The 20,126-nt window shown below is 37.2% G+C and overlaps 2 protein-coding genes across 19 annotated transcripts in view; one reads left to right on the top strand and one right to left on the bottom strand.

Moving 5' to 3' along the window:
- The window catches only part of LOC137972445 (tumor protein p73-like), a 41,157-nt gene extending 25,415 nt beyond the window's left edge, over nucleotides 1-15,742 (top strand). For 6 of the 18 annotated variants that reach the window (XM_068819170.1, XM_068819171.1, XM_068819177.1 and 3 more), the window contains 9 exons: nucleotides 6,559-6,578; nucleotides 7,308-7,375; nucleotides 7,921-8,088; nucleotides 8,523-8,874; nucleotides 9,257-9,367; nucleotides 9,855-10,094; nucleotides 10,166-10,245; nucleotides 11,211-11,308; nucleotides 13,809-15,742. In XM_068819170.1, coding sequence (XP_068675271.1) covers nucleotides 6,559-6,578; nucleotides 7,308-7,375; nucleotides 7,921-8,088; nucleotides 8,523-8,874; nucleotides 9,257-9,367; nucleotides 9,855-10,094; nucleotides 10,166-10,245; nucleotides 11,211-11,308; nucleotides 13,809-13,905 — 1,234 coding nt within the window. In that variant the 3' untranslated portion in view covers nucleotides 13,906-15,742. Of the gene's footprint in view, nucleotides 1-399; nucleotides 453-6,017; nucleotides 6,208-6,558; nucleotides 6,579-7,307; nucleotides 7,376-7,920; nucleotides 8,089-8,522; nucleotides 8,875-9,256; nucleotides 9,368-9,854; nucleotides 10,095-10,165; nucleotides 10,246-11,210; nucleotides 11,309-13,808 lie in introns of those variants that run through there. The other 12 variants (XM_068819173.1, XM_068819174.1, XM_068819183.1 and 9 more) reach the window with 9 other exon arrangements.
- Nucleotides 15,743-17,799: 2,057 nt separating this feature from the next.
- The window catches only part of LOC137974312 (mucolipin-3-like), a 19,746-nt gene continuing 17,419 nt past the window's right edge, over nucleotides 17,800-20,126 (bottom strand). Inside the window, exons 12-13 of the mRNA XM_068821197.1 lie at nucleotides 19,151-19,302; nucleotides 17,800-18,596 (exon numbers count right to left, since the gene is read on the bottom strand). Coding sequence (XP_068677298.1) covers nucleotides 18,527-18,596; nucleotides 19,151-19,302 — 222 coding nt within the window. The 3' untranslated portion in view covers nucleotides 17,800-18,526. The remainder of the gene's footprint in view (nucleotides 18,597-19,150; nucleotides 19,303-20,126) is intronic.

The following is a 20,126-nucleotide window of genomic DNA, read 5'->3' as shown; positions in this document are numbered from 1 at the left end:
TTAATTATTATGCACCCTGAAAGTACAAATAATTGTAAGGTTTAAAATTAAAAGATACGAGTTATTACCAAGGGAAATACTGTTGATGAAAACCATGCTCCTCATGTGTTGCTGATTTCCATGACTGTATCGTAGTTATAAGATTGTTTTTCCGGTATGAGTTTGTAAGAAAGCGTCGTTTGAATGCTGATGGCTTTGCCATGTGGGATAGCGTGCGTCGTGTTTTTTGGGTTTCGTGTATCAGATCTTGCTGATACAAGCGTGATTTGTTTACGTATTGAAATTTTAACTGGCCTTGAATAAGTCACGCATTTTTCTCATTCCACGTGAATTTCATGTGCAATTGAAGAGGACATTTAACTTGTAACAACAACACTTTCTTGGTTGAATATGTTGTGCTCTTTATCAAGAGGAATGAATATCCAGAAGGTCATTGACTATGCAACATCAAGGTTAGATTTTTGTTTTGATACTTTCACAAATATTACATTTTTTAAATGGGGAAGAAACTCTTGTATTCCATGGTTTAAAAATTGTAAACATCTCTAGGTGTACTGTATCTTCTTAAATAGTGATGATATTTTGTTTAAATTAAAGAACACAATAGAAATTCACTCCAGGACCAGTTTTATTCAGAGGTTAAAATTGGTCTTTGCTTCAATTACCTGAAAGGCAGAATGTGCTCTAATCTTATGTTCAATAAACAGCTATGAATATACTGTGTAACAAATGTCAGAGAATTCTAAAGCTGATTTGATTAAATGGTTGGCCAATTTCTCTGATGGTTACCAAGTAGTGGGATTGCATGATGATAAGGTTGGAATAGATTTTGAAATTTTAAATTAAGCTGTTCACACGGTATGTCAGGGTGCGATGCTCTCAAACCTTGTGGGCAAAATAGCAGGAGACTGATGCCTTATTTCAGCTAAACAAGTTTCATTAATTTATAAACCAGTCCGCATCGAAGTCCTTTTTGTCTTCTTGTGCATTCAGGCCTTTATTTAACATTACTTATTCTGCGATTTTGTGTGATGACCACATCTGTCCATGATCAAAGAGAGGAAAACACATTTACCTGGTTCTTTGCCTATGCTCATAAAGTTTGCGTGCCAGCAGGCAACAGTTGTTTATCCCTTTCCACAGATGAAAACAGACACATGATTTCTACAGCCACGTCAGGCTATATTTTCATTGCCTGCTTAATTCTCCCAACTTGTCATAACATACGAGAAATAGTGTGTTTTCAGGCTCACTTGTACTGAATAAGTATCTGTGGTAAAAACAACAACCAAAGGAATATTTAATTAAACTTATTCCAATGCTACACGTTGAGAGTCAACCCACATCATATTCACTGAGAAGGAATTGTGAACATGCAGTAATGCTACTATATTGTGTCTAATTTCACTTAATTGTCATGTAGGGGGCAACAAAGAATTATTGATTTAAGTGAAACTCCTCAAGGAATTATATGCAGTTAAAGGTCAAGGGTACGTTGCCACCACATGAACTTTACCCCTTGTTCCTGGTTTAAGGGTTTTGAAATCCTGTTAATAATTGTGCAACATGTAGGTGCATGCTATAGTTTTTTCTGTTGTGGAAGTCATCAGTTGAATAGTTTTCTTTCATTTTGGGACACGGTTTATTCAAAATCCTAAAAACACACTTATGGAGTAAAGTTCATACAGTGGTAGCTTGATATGTTGTGACTTGACCTTGAGAGGCGTGATTCGGTTAATGTAGTTATTGCTAAATTAAAGCAAAGGAATCTTTTATTTGTTTTGAAATGAAATTCATTCACAGTCTTCCTGCCCATGAAAAACAATGGGATTTTATCAACATAAAGGTTTGAGGGTTATGTCTTAATCCCACAATAGCTGCTTAATTAACTGTAAGACAAGTCTCAAAGACAAAGTCTCCTTGTTAGAGCAATAATTCCTTTACTAATCTATATGGTAGTGGTTTAGTGACAATGGTATAAAGCTGTTGAACATTGAAAAACCCATGCAATGATATTCAAGGATTTTTGTTGTTGTTGCCATGACAACTACTCATGACAAATGGGAGTAGTACTGGTTCTAGAAGAAAAGATAAAACTGGATATCTTTTTTTCAATGAGTATTCTTGAGGTCTGCTTGAGTGCTCAAGTTTAAAAGCCTTTCATGGCACAGGCTGCACTGACTAGAAATCCTCGTTATAAAAGTGGGACCTTTTTGGAAGTAATGTTCCAGAGCATTTAGCTTTTTTTCAGTTTAAGTTACGTTGTAAAGGGTTCTTGGCTCTTCACATTCAACTTTATTGTGCACCAAGGTCCATTTTTGCATGAAAATGCAAAATGACTTTTACAAAATTAATGATTGTTGCTACCAACTGTGAATGTATGGTACAAACAGTCTGTGCTAATGAAGGTCATGCAAATGTACGGTTCAATTTTGAACATTTGCATTAACCATTTCCTGCAAATATGAAAGGCTTGCTCAAATTTAGAAAGAAAATTCAGATTAGAACAGATAAGAAATTGGTCGAAAATGTCTTAAACTTCAACTTGAATAATAATTATTTAAAAGATTACTACAGCTGTACCTACCAGCAATTATTGCTGGTAGGTGGTAATGGTAGGCTCAAATATTTCGGTTTGGAGGCTAAATTGTTGGCTGCTGGCACATTCCCAGTTTATTTGCATGACAAAACGATAGACATACTATTCAAACAACAACAATACTACCATTTTGCAACTTCAAAGTGCATATTTAGGAGAGGAAATGTTAGAGTTGACTCCTGAGATGTCCTGAAAATGCTGAGCAACTTAAGAAGTTTACCCTGTGAAGGTTGTGTTTTTGCAATTTTATTCCAAGTGTCAGAAGTGAAGTTCACATCACATGCTTTATGTTTGACTCAAACTTTGACCTTTCGATCAGTTGGGTGTATCTTTACATGTTTGTGCATGCAGCATTTAAAAGATTTATCAAAAAATCTGTTATGCTCTTCTAGGTTTTATTTTACTATGAGAGTCAGTCTTTTGTCTTTTGTGACTGTGTGATTTAGCACTGTAGTTATATAGGATCTGCAAGAACTAAAATATGGTCATCTTTAAATGGGTTAGGGTTAGTATTGAGGGAAACTGAAATAACTTCTTTGATGAAAAATTTCAATTTGTCTTTGTTTTTTGCCACTTGTTGCACTAAGAGCGTTAAAAATCTTCAATCATTATTAAGAGGTTAGGGTTAGGGTTAGGGTTAGGGTTAGGGTTAGGGTTAAAATTTTGCCATCAGAAATAACAAAATAATGAAGTGAAGCTATGATCTTCGCAGTTACGAACGCAATTTTTGGACTTCAATGGGGTTTGAACCCCGTTGAAGTCCTGAATTTTTCAGGCTTCTCTACACAATTGCAAAAATTGCGTTCATAACTGCGAAGATCATAGCTTCACTTGATTTCATATCCGCAGTTCATATGTGATTCATTTCATATACCATTCATCATTAAATAACAAATAATTAACTCATGTACTTGAGATTCTGCCATTAAGGAAAATGAAAAGAATTTTTGCTTCCTTCATTGTTATAAATGTGTTTATCCCAGTAAATGGCAGTAAAGGACTTTTTTATGGCCTACATTGTAGCTTCCATAGTATGTCAAGTCTAGTGGTGGGAGATCTAAATTACTGGGGATGACTGTTTTGCCTGTGTTCCCCACTATTTACTGTAGATAGTAACCCTTCCAGTATTGTTTAAGAGCATGCATGACATTTACACATTAATACTTTCATTGAGTAACATTTTAAGTGTAACACACACACACTAACTGCCAGCTGGGATGGTAAAAGACTTACAGCATGTAAAATTAATGTGTAGTGAATGTCTTGTGACCATATGTATTTAGCATATGATGTACCTTGTGTATCATTCATCGTTGCATTATTACTTAAAAATGAACAAAGTTCTGTATATAATTTTGATGGGGTTATTAAAGTACTGTGTATTTTGGCTTTTCATTAAAGTGAAAACAGTTATGTTATATCCATAGGGATTTTAAAGTTCTGTTCTTTTACAATGAAAGTCTTATAGTCTAGTCAATGTTTGTTTGGAATTGAATTTTTATCTTGAGGTCACCCATTCACCAAGGTCATTGGGTGTGGTTAAGGGTCACAAACCCAACTTGTGGCTTGGGAAGGATTCACATTTCATCAGTGATCTGAAATTTACACAGTAATGGTAATTTTTAATTGAATTGTCAAGTAGCCAATTAAGCTTTTCTTTGTTTCTCTTTGTCAATTCTTTGTTTTTCTGTTGGGGAGTGGTGTGTTAATTTAGTTCTTAAAAGGTAAGAAGAAACTGGAAATCCATGGCACAATGTACGTAACATCCACATGCTTGGGTCTGTACATAATGCAGTAGAAATCTGTACTTTTGCCAAGGGTGGCTTACTTAAATTGAGTTCATTTGATTTGAGTTACTGGATGTTTTAGATTTATGTTTGCCAGTGTATAAAAATGTTGGATTTTCTCCACTCAACGTTTCTGGGCTGCTGGAAATTGGCAAGATTAAAAATTAACAATAATAATATTATTGACAAGTTTGTTTCCAAGTATATTAGACATTAGTAGGATTAATTCTACTACTTAATAGCTTTGGCTGTGAAATGGGCTACGTGATGATAATATGCTTAGTTTTGTTCTGCTTTTGACACTTACAACAATGGAAAGTCAGTATTTTGAGCCAGTACGGACTTGCCCATCACCAATTATGCAATGTCAGTGATGTCTTTTGTCAGATCCTGGCAGTGAATTTACATGAAGAAAAACACTTGTGAAACTTGTTGTTGGTGATTTTTATTGCCAGGTTATATATTTTATCGTTAATTTTTCTCCTCATGAACTGTAAAATAGCACAGTTTCAGTTCAAAGAACTGAGAGCTTGAAAAAGAAATACTGACACATGTTTAGGGCTGTAGATTTTTGGAGTACTTTGAGGACTATTTCCTCAAATTAAGTTGTACATCATTGTACAAATGTCATCATCATTGCAGTCTTGAGAATCTTTTAATTTGTGTACCAGTAAATTAGCAAAAATTGAAAAAGACCTTGGGAAAATGAGCTACCATGCAAAAAATGGCAGAATGCAGTTCTCCCAGCTCTCACTGAATTGAAGTTGCATCATGCATGTTTCACAGTTTGGTAACTCTTCCTTAAATGCAAAATTATCTTTTAACAATTTAAGACTTTATGATTCAGATCATTAAGTGTTGATCTCCAAAGTCAAGTCAGCAGCAAAAGATTTTATATTTGCTTGTTTTGAAGCAGGTAGTTGAATATCAAAGGAAAGATTGTGAAATTTCTTTCATCACCATGTGAAATTAAAGCTTGGGAAACTTTGTGTTACAGTTTTAAGACTGAAGCGTTATTCATTGCACCTGTTGAGGCAAATTGGAAAGATAACTTGCTTCCTTGTTTGTTACAGATTTGGGAGTTTTTAACCATGTAAACAAGATTAACTTTGGCCTTCTTCATTAACATATTGGTTTTCCCTTTTTAAGCTTTCATTTTTTGTCTTAAAAGAGAGTCAAATAAACAATTTTTCGACCATTGTTTGTGATAGGAGCCTTGGGATTAATGGAAATTGAAACTTCCTTGAAGATGGTTTTAAAACTCTGATGAGTTAAAAATAACTTGTTTTTCCCTGAAAAAGTTGTTTGATCCATCACCTGTTGCATGGAGATCAAATATCTTTTGTTGTCTCAATTGTTTTAATCACTGGTATTACAAAAGAGATAAAAAGATAACACTGTCTGTGACAGTGTTGATATGTTCCAGCTTTGTAAATGTCAAAGGAGTTTATTGTTTCAGCCTCACAGTGGTATGATCATGAATCACATGTACATTTTGTCACCTTTGTCACTGAAGTAGTTTGATTGGCTCTCACTACATTGCTTTCACCATCACTGTTAATCTTGGCACATAAACAATGGTTGGCACAAAGTGATGATTGGTTGAAGTCATTTATTTAACAACAAATCTACAGGAAATTGAGCTTAGTCAGCACAGAGCTAGTTTACAATAAGTGGTAAGCAAGTTTCCAGTGTACAGCAGTGCCTACAGCTACTGTGGATAGCTTACTTGTGTGTGGATATTCCTTTATCTTAAACTGCTATGTGTACATTTGAAAGTGCTCTGCCAAAGATGTGGGATCAAAAAGAATTTAACTTTGGGTAGGATCTGTTCATTTGATTGTGGTTCAGGAAATTCTCAGCAATGCCAAGATTTGTTGTTGTCCTCCAAGCTTGTCTTTTGTGTTTCACTTCCTTCCTTCCTAGCTTCATTGTTCTTTAATTAGGAAAGTAATTAGGAAGTGCAACTTTGCAAAAAAAAAAATATATATATATCAATGTCAGACACAAATGATGTCAACAAACGAATCCTAACCAGCTGTTTTTTGTAACCTCGACTAAAATGTATTGCATGATGAAATGTTCAGATTTTGAGGTTAAAGATCATTGTTTTTTGTCATGTCTGCAAATATGTTTATAAAAAGAAAGCTCATTTTGATCTTTCTTTTTCAGCTTCCTGTCCATGGGTGAAGGTAAGTTGAAGAGAACATAAATCAACCTCCATATGTGTATTTCAGATTATTTCGCAATGAAACTGTTTATTTAAAAAAAAATGGAATTTTGCCATAAAGCAAAAAACCAATGTTTTCAAGTGTTTACGTCATTGTGGTGGAAGTTACCAGGTAGTTTTTTTTTACGTAACTCAAATGAAGGCTTTATTCATTCAGGAGCTCTAACTTTTCAGTACTTTCCATTTTGGGTGTTATTTTGTATTAAAGATTCAGATGTTAACCTTTATAGAAAGAAAGACATCTTGGTGTTGTTGTTGTTGTAATTTGTATTCAGTTTTGTGTAAGAGTCTCAGGAAGTAACTTGAGATTACAGGATCATCAATTTAGATTACTCTCACCTCTGACCTCAGTACAGCGGGCAGCTATTTTATGCCACAGAATAGTGATGATTACTCAAGTGTGTTATTTATGCTGAGGTGTTGCCTTGAAGAGAATTTTAATTTCCCTTAATGTCTATCAGAATCACTAACTTTCAGGTTTTTATTCTTGATTGATTTCCTGATTGTTGAGAACTTATAGAATCCTGACAGGCTTTGAGTTCAAAGTCTTCTTTCATATATTTACATTTCCAGACTAAACCTGTAAACAGATATTTTACCTAGTACGCAATAATAATTATTGTTTCCTCAGTGAGAAGTATGACAGGATATAGCTCTTGGCTCTGCTTTATATTCTTGGTTGTTTTTGCAGATTCTCATGACAGTTTGAATTTTGGAGGAGTGCAAAGTGATATGAGACCGTTTGGACAGCAATTTCATGTAAGAAATTATTTAATCTCAATAGTTTTCATGCACTGTCTGGGTCTCTTTTGCTGTTGTCAGCGTAATTTTATACTTTTTGCTTGGCTGTCATTTTCCAAGATTTAAATTCCCATGTTTGTTAACATCTATTCTTGGTTTATTAGGATTGGAGATTGAACAGACAAGATTTTATATCTGTTAGATTCCTTTTTAACCAAACGACAGATTACTTTCTAAAGATGTTATTTACATATGCAAATCTTGAGGCAATGGATAGAATCTTAAAGCAACAGTGTATATGCTCATGCAATCAATAATACAAAAGAAACTCTTTGAGCTTTATTGGCGTCCTTGTGTATTTACTTTAATTCCCAGATAATGTACTGTAGTTATTTTGTACCTGAAAGTTTATAGTACAGATTATCCAGTGGCAAGACTGCTCAATCATGCATCAAATGAACATTTTTGTCTTGCAACCTTGCTCCTATGTAGTACTAAATGTATGGAAGGTATTTCCCATTGTATAATCTTATCATACACTTTAATGTTGTCTTATCCTGCAGCAGTATGTATCAAGTTCGCAGTCTCCAACTTCCACCAGCCCTCAGCCATCATACAGCCCACAACCACCTGCATACCCGCAGAACATACCTGCGTCATATTCACCCACCTCCACCCCTGCAAATAGGAACTCCTCTATTTCTCCTATAAGCAACTCCCCATATGATAATGTAAGTTTCTGTTATGCCTTAGTAGTAGTTATAAAGAAGTGATACCAAGGGTTTCATCAGGGTTTTGGATGCAGAGAATTTTAAGACATCTTGCTTGAACCCTCGTGCTAAATTGGGATGGGTGTAAGGAACACTCTTATGTACAAGTCACTTATAGTTCTCTTGCATCACAATCATAAAGTTACTAATTTAAAAGCACTTATAGCAAGGTACATGTAACTCCTTGTGAAACGTTTTATATGTGACTCTTGAAAAGTTGATAAACTTATGATGCTTGCTTTGGTGAATATTATAATGTGCAGCTTTTAGTGTGAACGTCAATCAGCTTCCTGCCATAAGGCAGAAGGAACCCTACATTTTTTTGAACGGTTTTTTTCTAGGATTAGGAATGATGGACATTTGAGAGAACTTGATTGTGATGATTTTGTCAACAGTGTAACACCTACAATGATGGCTCAGCTACAGCTTCCTCTTCTTCCCCTCAGGGTATGTACATGTCACGGTTGCCGACAATTCCAAGCACAACAGAGTATCCTGGTGACTGGGGATTTGAGATTTCTTTTGGTCCCTTAACGGAATCAGCTTCCAAATCAGCCACTTGGACCTATTCTGATGTCTGCAAAAAGTTGTATGTCAATCTGGCCAGCTTCTGCCCAATCAAGTTCAAAACTCGCATGCAGCCACCCTCTGGTACAGTGTTAAGGGCAGTTGCTGTGTTCAAGGGATCCACAAATCTGCATGATGTCGTTAAGAGGTGTCCAAATCACATGGAAAGCTCCAGTGATGGTATGATTTAATCTCATTCCCTTCACTTTGCAAATAATAATGACATAACAGATGATGATGATAGTAGTAATAATACCTGATAAAGCTTTCATCTTAGATGTGTTTCAGGGCATAGAAAAGAAAGTGAGAGAAAGAAACTTTTAAAAATCCCATCTTGCAGAAAGTGGATGAGTTGGTTATTTACAAGCCCATCCACTGACAACTTATTTCAGACTGTGGTTAGAATGCGGCATTACAAGTCCAGCAACCTCATCACTTGTATGTGTTACCTCCTAAAAAAATGCTCCATCAAAAATGCAGAGCATTTACAGAATGAAAATTTTCCATTGGGGAGTAAGTTGTGTAGTATCATAATTTTTTCACAATTTCTTGTCTTTTTCAGGTTCTGCCCCCAAAGACCAATTTATACGTAGTAACAACCCTGCCGCGCATTATCACACTTGCCCTGAATCTATGCGACACTCTGTTATGCTGCCTTACAATGGTCCTCAAGGTAAGTTAAATTCTTCGTTTCAGTATTTTTTCATGTGACATATGTTTTGGGTTATTTGGTTGATTAATTAGCATGTGAATTAATGGAGAGTTGGCAGTTGACTTCATTGCTCCTTGGAGCTTACACTCTCTCTCTCTCTCACTTTGTAATCCTTTTCTCAAACATTCACTGTACAAGAACTTTATAAATTCAGGCATATGCGTGTAATAAAGTGGCTAATGCCGTTAAACAGTGCTCAATACACTTTTAAGTGTAGAGCTTTGAATAAGAAGATATAACGAAGAGGCAAGATTCTCTGTTACTCCGAGTTTCGTGCTCACGCACTCATCAGACAGTATCATCAATACTGTCTGATGAGTGCGTGAGCACGAAACTCGGAGTAACAGAGAATCTTGCCTCTTCGTTATATCTTCTTAAATTCAGGCATAGATATAATGATTCCAACCAAATTTTTATGCATCTCTTTTGTTTTTCCTTTTCCTTTTAGTGGGGACAGAGTTTGTGACAGAAATGTTTGCTTTCATGTGCTTCTCAAGCTGTGCATCTGGACCGAGCCGACGCCCTGTTGAAGTAATTTTCACTTTGGAGAAAGATGGACAGACCCTGGGCAGACGAGTAGTGGAGATAAGGGTTTGTGCTTGTCCTGGGCGTGACCGCAAATCTGACGAAAAGGCAGTGTGTGGGGAACCAACTTCTTCACAAGGAGTTGGCAAGCGTGCACGGAGAGGCAAGTGTACTTGAAAAAATTGCAAGATTTTTGCCAAAGAAGAGTTGCCTATAAATTATATTTTTTTGCAGGATCTGGTAATAAGGGACCTGGTGCCAAGCGAAGGCGAACAAGTTCTAGAACAAGCTCAGAAGAGGAATATGTTGTGACAGTAAGTTTTTTGAGAAATTACACCGGCTTTAAGCTGTTAGTCCAATTATATGCTTTATGGTTTCTTTTTGTAAAGGACGGTACAAGTAGCGAAGTCGCATATAGAGGCACTGTCGCTTGGAACATGCTGTCTTCTAAATACACTGACCTTGCTGACACAAGCCATTGTAACCTTGCAAAAGGGTCAAAACTTCAGATCTTTTTACACTGTAAGGCCGCTAAATTGAACGTGTTAACAGCCTCGACCGCTAGTTTTGAACTTGAAGATTTTGTTTATAATTGAAATTAAGTTAATTTGTTTCTATGTCGCATTGATAGCATTCAATACGCTTTAAACTGTGTAATATATCAATTAGTTGTAATATATTATAGAAGTTCATTTTATTTACATTTCAATATCTAAGTAATGTATTGTAATTTATTGTAAAAGTTCATTTTATTTATCCTTTAATATCTAAGTAACGCATTGTACGCGACCCCACAAGCTTGCAGCTTTTATACATATCGTGTATAAATAAAGCCAATCTACTTACATACCTATTAGCACTTTCACCGGTTTTCAGCCGCATGTTCAGTATATTGATAACTTGTAGCTTTCACTATGAAAATCAAATTAAGGGTGCGTTCGATTGACCGTATTCTGGAATACACACGGAATAGAATAGATACTGTATGCACGGAATAGAAGTAAGGAGTCCTTCCTTTTTACGGAGATTCACATTAACATTGTCAAACACGTGCTAAAATGTTGTTTTAAATATATCCTTATTATCATTGGTGCTTCAAAACGCCAGACATACCGTTTTGAATCATCTCTCCACGTATTCTTATTCCGGAATAGGGTCGATGGAACGCACCCTTAATATGTAAGAAGCTCTCAATTTCCCTTGCTGGCTTAGTCGGTACTTCCGGACCGAGCTACTCTCTGCGGAGTAAACCATTTGACGGTGTTTGTTTATCTTTCAGACTAGGAATCGTCATGTTTACGAGTTGTTAATGGACTTCAAGGAGAAACTTGAGGATAAATTTGAATATTTCCATTTGCAGAACCTTGATAATTCACTGTAAGTCTGTTAATACTTATAAATTTCGGCTTTAAAAACTTCACTCAAAACAACTGCTGATCAGGTGCACAAATGTTGTCGTTTCTATTTTGTTTGTTTTTTGTTTTTTTACTTGGGAGATGACACTTGGACATTGCTCTGATGCTTTCACAGTTAAGATTAGAACTACAGGAAAAATATAGTTGGTGACTTTTGTTTGAACGAGTAAATCTCTGGATTTGTAAGTGACGTAAACGCGTTGGACATACCTGATGATAAACTGAACAGCGAATAAGTGTAGCGTTCATACTTACAACTGTCCTCGTGAATCGAAAAGACCGATTCAAGAAGATGGTAGTGTCAGTGTATGTAACTGGAGAAAATTAACAATACGGTGTATCATTCAGATTGTATTAACAAAGCGGGGGAAAAAAACGCTAGTTGGGGTCAGTTGTGGAGTTTGGGGTCCTTCCTCTGCTGCCGTCATGGATACAATCGGGAAAATCTGCAAATGTGTTGGTGATTCATGGATCATTTCCTGTCGTCATCAGAGACCTTTCTGCATGCTTGGCAAACTCGTCCAGCATCACGCCCAAAGTCCCGTTCGCTAACAAAATTATGACAGCAATCTCACCTTATAGCTCATAAGGATTCCAGACCGCACAAATTCGCGAGTGAAAATTGACAATAAAGTTAATTTTGTTAGCGAACGGGACTTTGGGCGTGATGCTGGACCAGTTTGCCAAGCAGAAAGGTCTCTGATGAGTCCCTTGGACGGGATGAAACGAGCTTCTTAAGACTAACCACGAACAATGTATTTTTTCCTTCCAAAATGTCCTGAACTTGTTGACTGGATTTTCTGCAAAAAGCGGAGAAAAAGAAAGTGGGCGTTGCCTTAGTCTTTCAACAAAAGCCCTTGTTATAGAGGAATGAAGAAAAAGACACATTCTTGTGAAACTCCATAAGAACCGTTTGTGTGCCTTTCATGTCTTTAGCCTGTTTTTATCCAGTGTTCTAAGGCACTTTCGAACCTTACCGTGCTTGCAGTTGTTGGTATTGTTATCCTTTGCGTGAACCTTAATCCGGCCTTGGTTGCCCTAAGCTGAAAGTGCTTTGACCACAGACAGAGCGGTGTTCTCAAAGCCTGACTTGTTAGCAATCGTAAAAATCATTCAAACTTTCAGCCAAGCTAAAATTTCGGGACTGCAAAAGAAAAACAGTCATAAGCTTTTGAGATTTTCTTGTCACGTGCAGTTCGCTTTGATTTCTTGCGTCTTCCCTCTAAAACAACCTGCAGTCAGTGTTTTTAATAACAAATTTTATTGCTGATGCAAAATTTGGACTGTTAAGTTTTATCTCTCATGCCTAAAGCCTATAATATTTTAACATGAACCTTAAAACCTTGGCTATAAAGAACTACAATAGGTTATCTTCGGTTGACCTTAATTTACAACTGATTTAACAGCCACTTTTGTTCCGAAGGTCAAGTACAAAAAGCGTGCCAAAAAAATTGACTGCAAGGATCAACGCGTGATATATTGGGCCAGTTATTTAAACAAAGTCTAACTTAGGCCGCGGCTTAAGACAATTATTGGACCTCCAAATCTGTTTATAAACGGTATATTTTAAGTAGATAAATTGCTGTCTAGTCGGGAATGCAAACCTTCTTGTTACCATCAGCAGCAGATAATATTTGGATATGATTGTTGGCAATATTGAAAATGGCTTAGAACACGGTTTTGTTGAACATTGTCTAAACTTTGTTTTAATAATCGAACCATTCAGTTTTTAGGAAGTTGATGTAAATTTAATTTGTTATCGAAATGCAACTGTATTTTGGCGATATCTAGTTGTAATATGAAGAAAAAGTGTAAATTTCATATAAACACGCTATCAGAAACCGTGTAGCGCCTCGAACTGAAACAGTCGCTTGCACCAGCTAATAACGATCTTTTTGAAGTCACAAGACACCAACTTTTTGAGTAAAAAACGACGAAATTATGCATGCTCCCTTGTCAATGTATTTGCGAGAGTGCTTGCATGATGTGTTTCCTATACAAAAACGGTTTTTTGAACTTCTATAACCGGCTTAGATCAGACAGGGTCTAAATGTCATCTTTTTTTGTCTCTTCCACATGTTGAGCCCGTACATGTTGGTACGGCAGTCTTTGTCACTTGTTATGAAATTCATTTGCCAAGAATAAGTCCAAACTTGTCGTCTATCTCCTGTTTACCCTAGGTTTCCCTCGGTTATTGTTTACGAGTACGTAAAGTATGTGTTTCTAGTTTTTACCTAGTGAAATGGACGGAAATTGTAGAGTAGTGTTTCGGGTGTTTGACTGAAAAGCTGTAGACCGAACTGCTGCCATTTTTGGTCTGTTGAAATGATCGCACCGAATTTTGAAGAAGGTAGTAAGCAGTACTTTCCCGAGATGTTATTTCCGTTTCTTGAAGTACTTTTCCGCGATGCTCTTTCGCAATTTCCGAATGCACCAAAATTGTATTGCATTTTGTCCTTCAGGGTCCTGAGTACTTCAGAGGATGAAACAGAGCAGCCTTCTACAAGTGCTGGTAGCCCTGGGTCTGTGTTTAAGCGAGGAGGTCTCTCCACCATGTAAGGCAACTCATCACCTTGTCATCAAGATGGCCGCCGTTGCCTTCTCTCTCGTCTTGTTGGTTGTTTCAAGTTTTTAACTGTTTTGTTCTGTAACTCGTATTTTAATGCTTTGCTCTTCATATCTTTTTTTTTTGGTATCTCAGTTCCACCGTTTCGTTGTAGTTTCATTTTTCGCTTTGCTTTAGTGTAGGTTTGTTACTTTCAGCAAGTGCTACACAATGCTATTCCAGTGTTTTAGTGCTCAGTTGTGTATGGTGTGTACCTTTCTTTGAAAAAAGGGGTCTGGATGTATTCTGTTTGTAGCTTGGGATTTACCTTCCTACGTATCGAATTAGAACATCCCAATTTGGCAGAGATATCAGTTACGATTTCTTAGCTGATTTATATGACCGAGCAACCTCGTGAATTTGGATATAATTTCAACATTCAGACCCTACAAAAAGGCAACTTCGTTGCAGAAGTTGACTTTCAGTGTTCTGGTCAGAATTTTTCTGTACTTGCGATGGGGAGCTTTTTTCTGTAAAGCAGACCTCGTGTATGCCATCAGGGCTACTTATTGGGAGAAAATCTTTGGTTTAACAGAGGACTTCCAAATTTTTGCTTCGCGCAAGGCGTGAAAAAAAAAAAAACATTAAACAGTGATTTTAGCTGTGACTGATAATGATTTATCGCTATTGCTTCGTTGTACGAAGCCGTAGAAGCCATTTAGCTTTACTATTGGCGCATGATTGTGCAGGCAACATTATCATACACGCAATGAAATTTTGGTTTTACGGAATGAAATTGCGAAGTGTTGATTATAAGATGATTTTTATTGATGCAAAGTTATAAAATGAAGCATTTCTATCTTATGCTCTTTGTATGTTTTCAAATTTTAAAACTCGGTTTTCTAACATGTTATATGTACATAGTTTCTTCAATTGTGTTGTTATAAACAAACTTGTTTCTCGACGACATGGCAGCGTAAACTACTTAGCGGAATGGTAAGAGATAAATTATTTTTATCAAGATGTCGGAGGCCATGTTCATCTAATCATCAATAAAAGAAATTGATGTTTCTGGCCAGATTCAGTGCAGATGGAAAGAAAAGAAACACCAAGACTATTGCTTCGATTCTGCAAGATTGGTTGATGTAATTCAAAAGCAAAGGAATTTTAATTTTGTTGCGCTTCTCTTTATCGAGCTTTCTCTACCATTCCGCTGTGGTCTATGCCGCTACCTTGTAAAGAAACTCTAATTTTCTCACAGGTCTCGTGTACGTGTTTTTTTAACCCGCCCATGCAGAAACTCATTACTATACGATTCTTCAATTTTCGTTTCCATACATTACGTCAAGAAGTTAACTGTTATTTACTTTTTTGACACTGAAAATGTTTGCCGAAGGAAATGCTGTATTTTTTTTGTTCTTCATAAATTCTCGAGAGAAAATAGAGAAAATACCGTTCCAGGCTGAGGGTGTTTCGTGTAAATGTTCGGTATTTACTGAAGACAAATACAAAAAAAAAAACAAAAAAATTTGAAAAACGCTGTTGGAATAACATCAATAATGAATTTTCTGTTTTCTACCGTCCACTGCCATAAGTCAACGTTTACAGCCTGTGGAGCAGATTTATTTATGTTTTCTCTGTCTTTCTCAAGGATTTTGAAGGACGATTGCGTTGATTTTTGTTCCGTTAAGGGACTCAGGGTCTCTTGCGAGTGGCCCTTAAATTACATCAAATGAAAAAGAAAGAAAATGTAAATCTTGGGCAGTACACTGTGTGTGTGTGGCTGGCCGAGGTATATGTGATTTGGGGTTATTTGATGAAGAAAATCAATAAAAACCTATAAAGGAAAAACGTTTTATTTCGTGTGAGATAAGGTTAGTATAATTCGTAATTATTTTGTTGGAATACGCCTTATTCCAAAATGGCCGCCATTTTAGTATTCTTTTGTTTCCTTGCAAATTGGCCCTCTTGACCTCGCTTTCAAACGTAAAATTTAAAAGAATATTTAAACTCGAACGAGGCCAAAAGGGCTAATTTGCAATCAAACAAAAGAATACTAAAATGGCAGCCATTTTGGAATAAGGTGTATAGAAGGAAGGGAGAGAGCACGACGAAGGTTTGTGTTGTCTCAGACGTTTCTGGATCGCTCCATATGATGTAGCGCTTCTAAAGCACAAACTTCCAAAGCATTAATCAAACATCCTGCCGATATTTTAAAACTCAAGTGATGCTAATCTGCCCTCAAAAGAAGCATTGCCCATGAATGAACCCAAATTGTGCATTTCTCAGTTATGAATTAAGGCAATAAGTGGCGTCAAGAGGAAGATATAAAAGGCGACCCTTCCGGATTTGTCAATGGGTCCTTTACGGTAACTATAAATTACTGCACTTATATTCCTAAATTTGAGAATGGAAATGTCGGTTTCTGTGGATCCATGGCCATTTGTCTCGGAGGGATGCAGAGATGGGCTCTCGCCTCCCACCTCCGGGTTCGATTTCCAATTCAGGGTTATATGTGGGTTGAGTTCGTTCGTTCTCTACTCTACACCGAGAGGTTTTTCTCCGGTTTTTCCCTCTCCTTAAGTAAAACATTTGATTTGATTTAAGTTAATTTGTTGATTTCAGCGCGGGAAGACTTGACACTAAAAAAAAAAAAGTTTCTTTTGTCATCCTTGTAAAAGGGCCAACAATCAATTGTTTGTTTAAAGTCGTGATTAAGTCGACTGCTACCTCTGGCCATGGTTCAAATGCTATTTTGTCACTCAACGTCTCCGAAACCTTGTTTTCCGGCCCGCAATTTGTTAAAGCTAGACTGTCTACATGCGAAGAATATTCCACACTTAGCAGTGATAATACTCGACATCGGCTGTTAAAGTGGTTCTTGTCTCTCCACAGGGGCATGCCCAAACCCAAACCGAGGGTTTTTTCATTAAGCCATCAAAATTCCTCTGACTTCACTTCCCGATTGTACCCAACTATCATCAACCGTTGTGAAATGATGGTTACTTGCTATTGTATCATGGAATGACTTAAAATTTGCCGCAACACATGATGACAACTAAGGATATGCTGCAGTGCAAGTCAGCTAAGTACTGCTGTACTTGGCTTTGAGCCACTTTCATTGTCATCTCTTGAAAAGCGTAAAACAATAGTTCTTTGTCCTGGACTGTTTTTCGCCTCGCTATGAGGAGGTAGATGGACACATTTGATAGCAAAAAATGCCAAAATGGTACAATAAGCAACTATTGCTGACAATTTCCAAGGTCAGAAACATCGAGGGAAACAATGTCGATCGAGTTAAAATGACGACGACAGCTTAGCGTTTCTATAATACTATAAAAGGCACTCTTATTAATGGAATTACAACCTGTAGAGACCCGCTTTGTAAGCACCAGAAATTAATCCCTTTCCCTTTGCCAATTTAACGTGGAGTGCAAACTAAAGATAATGACCTTATGTCAGTTTTGCACGCGTTAGTGTCGCCACAGCATATCTTATCGTGATGAGTTGAAACACTGAGTTTTTCAATACTCAAGAGGTTTGAGGTTGCTCTCACATCCACAAGCTTAGTTACAGCAACAGGTGAGCTGCCAAAATAAACGACAATGGAAGACAACCTACCGGTAGGTCCGGTTGCTCGAACCCTTGTTAGCGCTAACCGTTGGTTAAGATTTATCAAAACCTTTAGGATTCCATGGTATTTAACGTTGGTTAGCGTTAACCATGTTTCGAGCAACCCGGGCCTGTTAGAGAGTGGTAAATTATGATTCCTTGGCATCGACTCCGCTAAACTAAGCTTGTTGTGTTTGGCACTCAGTGTACATATTCCACGTTTTGGTCGACACCATTTCTTTTTTTCCAAGATTTAGAAAAAAAACGGGAATAAGTTTAAAAGAAGAAACGAAAATTCAATGCAATAAATTTTATTACGTAAACGTTTCGACTGAGCAATGCTGGTCTTCACAGTACTGAAAATTGGGTTGAGTTATTAATTCGCGTTCCCAGTTTGTAGGTCGAAAGTAATCAGACGATTACTCAGTGATTGACCTTCTGCCACTTTTTACCAATAAGAAGCTAATCCAAAACCAACAGCGACTTGCGCACGCACGTTCCAGCGGCTTAGTGTGTTGGATGAAAAATGTTTTGAAACCTGATTGGTTTATCTCGCTGTTTGAGATAGTTGTGATTGACGAGATGAAATTACTTATGGTAACGTGCCAATATTCAATCAGTACTGGAGAGTACTTTCCACACTTCTTAAGAGTACCAGTCTATTCTTTGGTAAGCTATTTAATTGCCAAAGCCCTGATCTCAATATTCACACGACCACAATGTGCCTAGCTCGCAAGATTTATTTTAAAGCACGCCACTTCAGTTCGGCTATTGCGAGTCTCAAGCGCGTCAGAGGCTGTCACCACGACGAACATCCTTTTTGAAGTTGAAATTTTCCGATTGTATTGATAGGATTGTAAATGTACATCGTTCTTTCAGCACAGAGTCAACGACGTACATCTTAAATTTCACGTGACTTTTTCGTTGACTAAACAGTAATAATTTCAGATAAATGATTAATTCTTCGTATGACAGGCACCGATTATCCATTTTCGGGAATGCGTTTAGAACAAGTTCTTCTATTTACTCTGCTCCTGTAGATTCTACTGACACTATGTTCATAATTGGGTCTTGGGTGGTACTGGAGTGTCTTCTGAAAATTAAGAAACATGCAAGAAGTAAGAGAAAAGTACAGGTAGAGAAACGTAACCAAACGTAACAATATTCAGCCCAGGCCATTTCATCAAGAATACAGCTTATGAAAAAGCGTTTCACGCATGTCATCCTATGGTTTGACATAAGCTTGTAGTTCGAATGATATTTGACGGTATTTCCATTCGGAAAGAGCTGCAGAATAAATGTATCCCTCTATTTGCGGGCTGCTTCGATAACATACAATACTAAAACAGTGACGGAAGATTATCTTAACTGTCGGTCTATTCACAGGATGCAAGGCTTGACTTGACGTCTGTAACGTTTGATCTGTTACACTAACTACAAGAAATTGAAATCAGTGATATACTTAAAATATAAGAAAGTTCGATCGTAAAAATACATAATACCCTTGCCAAACAGGAGCTGTATCATTTTTTCTCACTTATAGTTATTGGTCTTAAAGAAAGACTGCAAGCAACCGAATGTAAAGGCTTTTTGTGGTACCTAACACTATCTAAATATAATTTAAGAAGCCTGATTTTTTCGAATTACCGGTTTGCGTTTCCTCTCACTTCTCTGGTCTGGATCGTGCAACAAGCCTCTGAAGGGACGGGTGCAGCTGCGGCTGGACGTGCTGATCTGCCAACATTTACAGGTTCATGGATAAATTTCTTTACTTTCGATTCTGGGAGATGACCTAAGTCCTGAAAAACAACCAAAGACCAAAACGTTTTAGTGTTAGCTCCGTCCACTTTTACTTCTGTAGTCAGTTGACCATTCCAACCTTATACATTCAAATAATTGGTTTCATTGATTCTTCGTAAATTAGATTCAAGTTTGTTGTTGCATTGTGGCTACAATAAAGTGTCGTCGCCGTTGTTGTTATCGTCGAATTAATAATACTTCGCGATACAGGTGCGACGCTCTAACTGAGTTATGAAGCCACTGACGTTGGGGGCTGGTCATTTGTCGGTTCTAATGTTCCTGTGACGAATGAATCAACGATGAAATGATATACGTGAAATGGAACTGCGGATATGAAATCAAGTGAAGCTATGATCCTCGCAGTTATGAACATTATTTTTGCAATTGCGTAAAGAAGCCTGAAAAATTCAGGACTTCAACGGGGTTTGAACCCCTGACCTCGCGATACCGGTGCGACGCTCTAACCAACTGAGCTATGAAGCCACTGACGTTGGGAGCTGGTCATTTGTGGGTTTCAATGTTCCCGTGACGAATGAATCAACGATGAAATAGATCATAAATGAACTGCGGATATGAAATCAAGTGAGGCTATGATCCTCGAAGTTATGAATGCAATTTTTGCAATTGCGTAAAGAAGCCTGAAAAATTCAGGACTTCAACGGGGTTTGAACCCGTGACCTCGCGATACCAGTGCGACGCTCTAATCAACTGAGCTATGAAGCCGGGTTCAAGCCGTTGAAGTCCTGAATTTTTCAGGCTTCTTTACGCAATTGCAAAAATTTCGTTCATAACCGCGAGGATCATAGCTTCACTTGATTTCATA

The sequence above is a fragment of the Montipora foliosa genome, chromosome 10, assembly GCF_036669935.1.
Source record: "Montipora foliosa isolate CH-2021 chromosome 10, ASM3666993v2, whole genome shotgun sequence".
Lineage (NCBI taxonomy): Eukaryota > Metazoa > Cnidaria > Anthozoa > Scleractinia > Acroporidae > Montipora > Montipora foliosa.
This window is presented reverse-complemented; position numbering and strand designations above follow the sequence as displayed.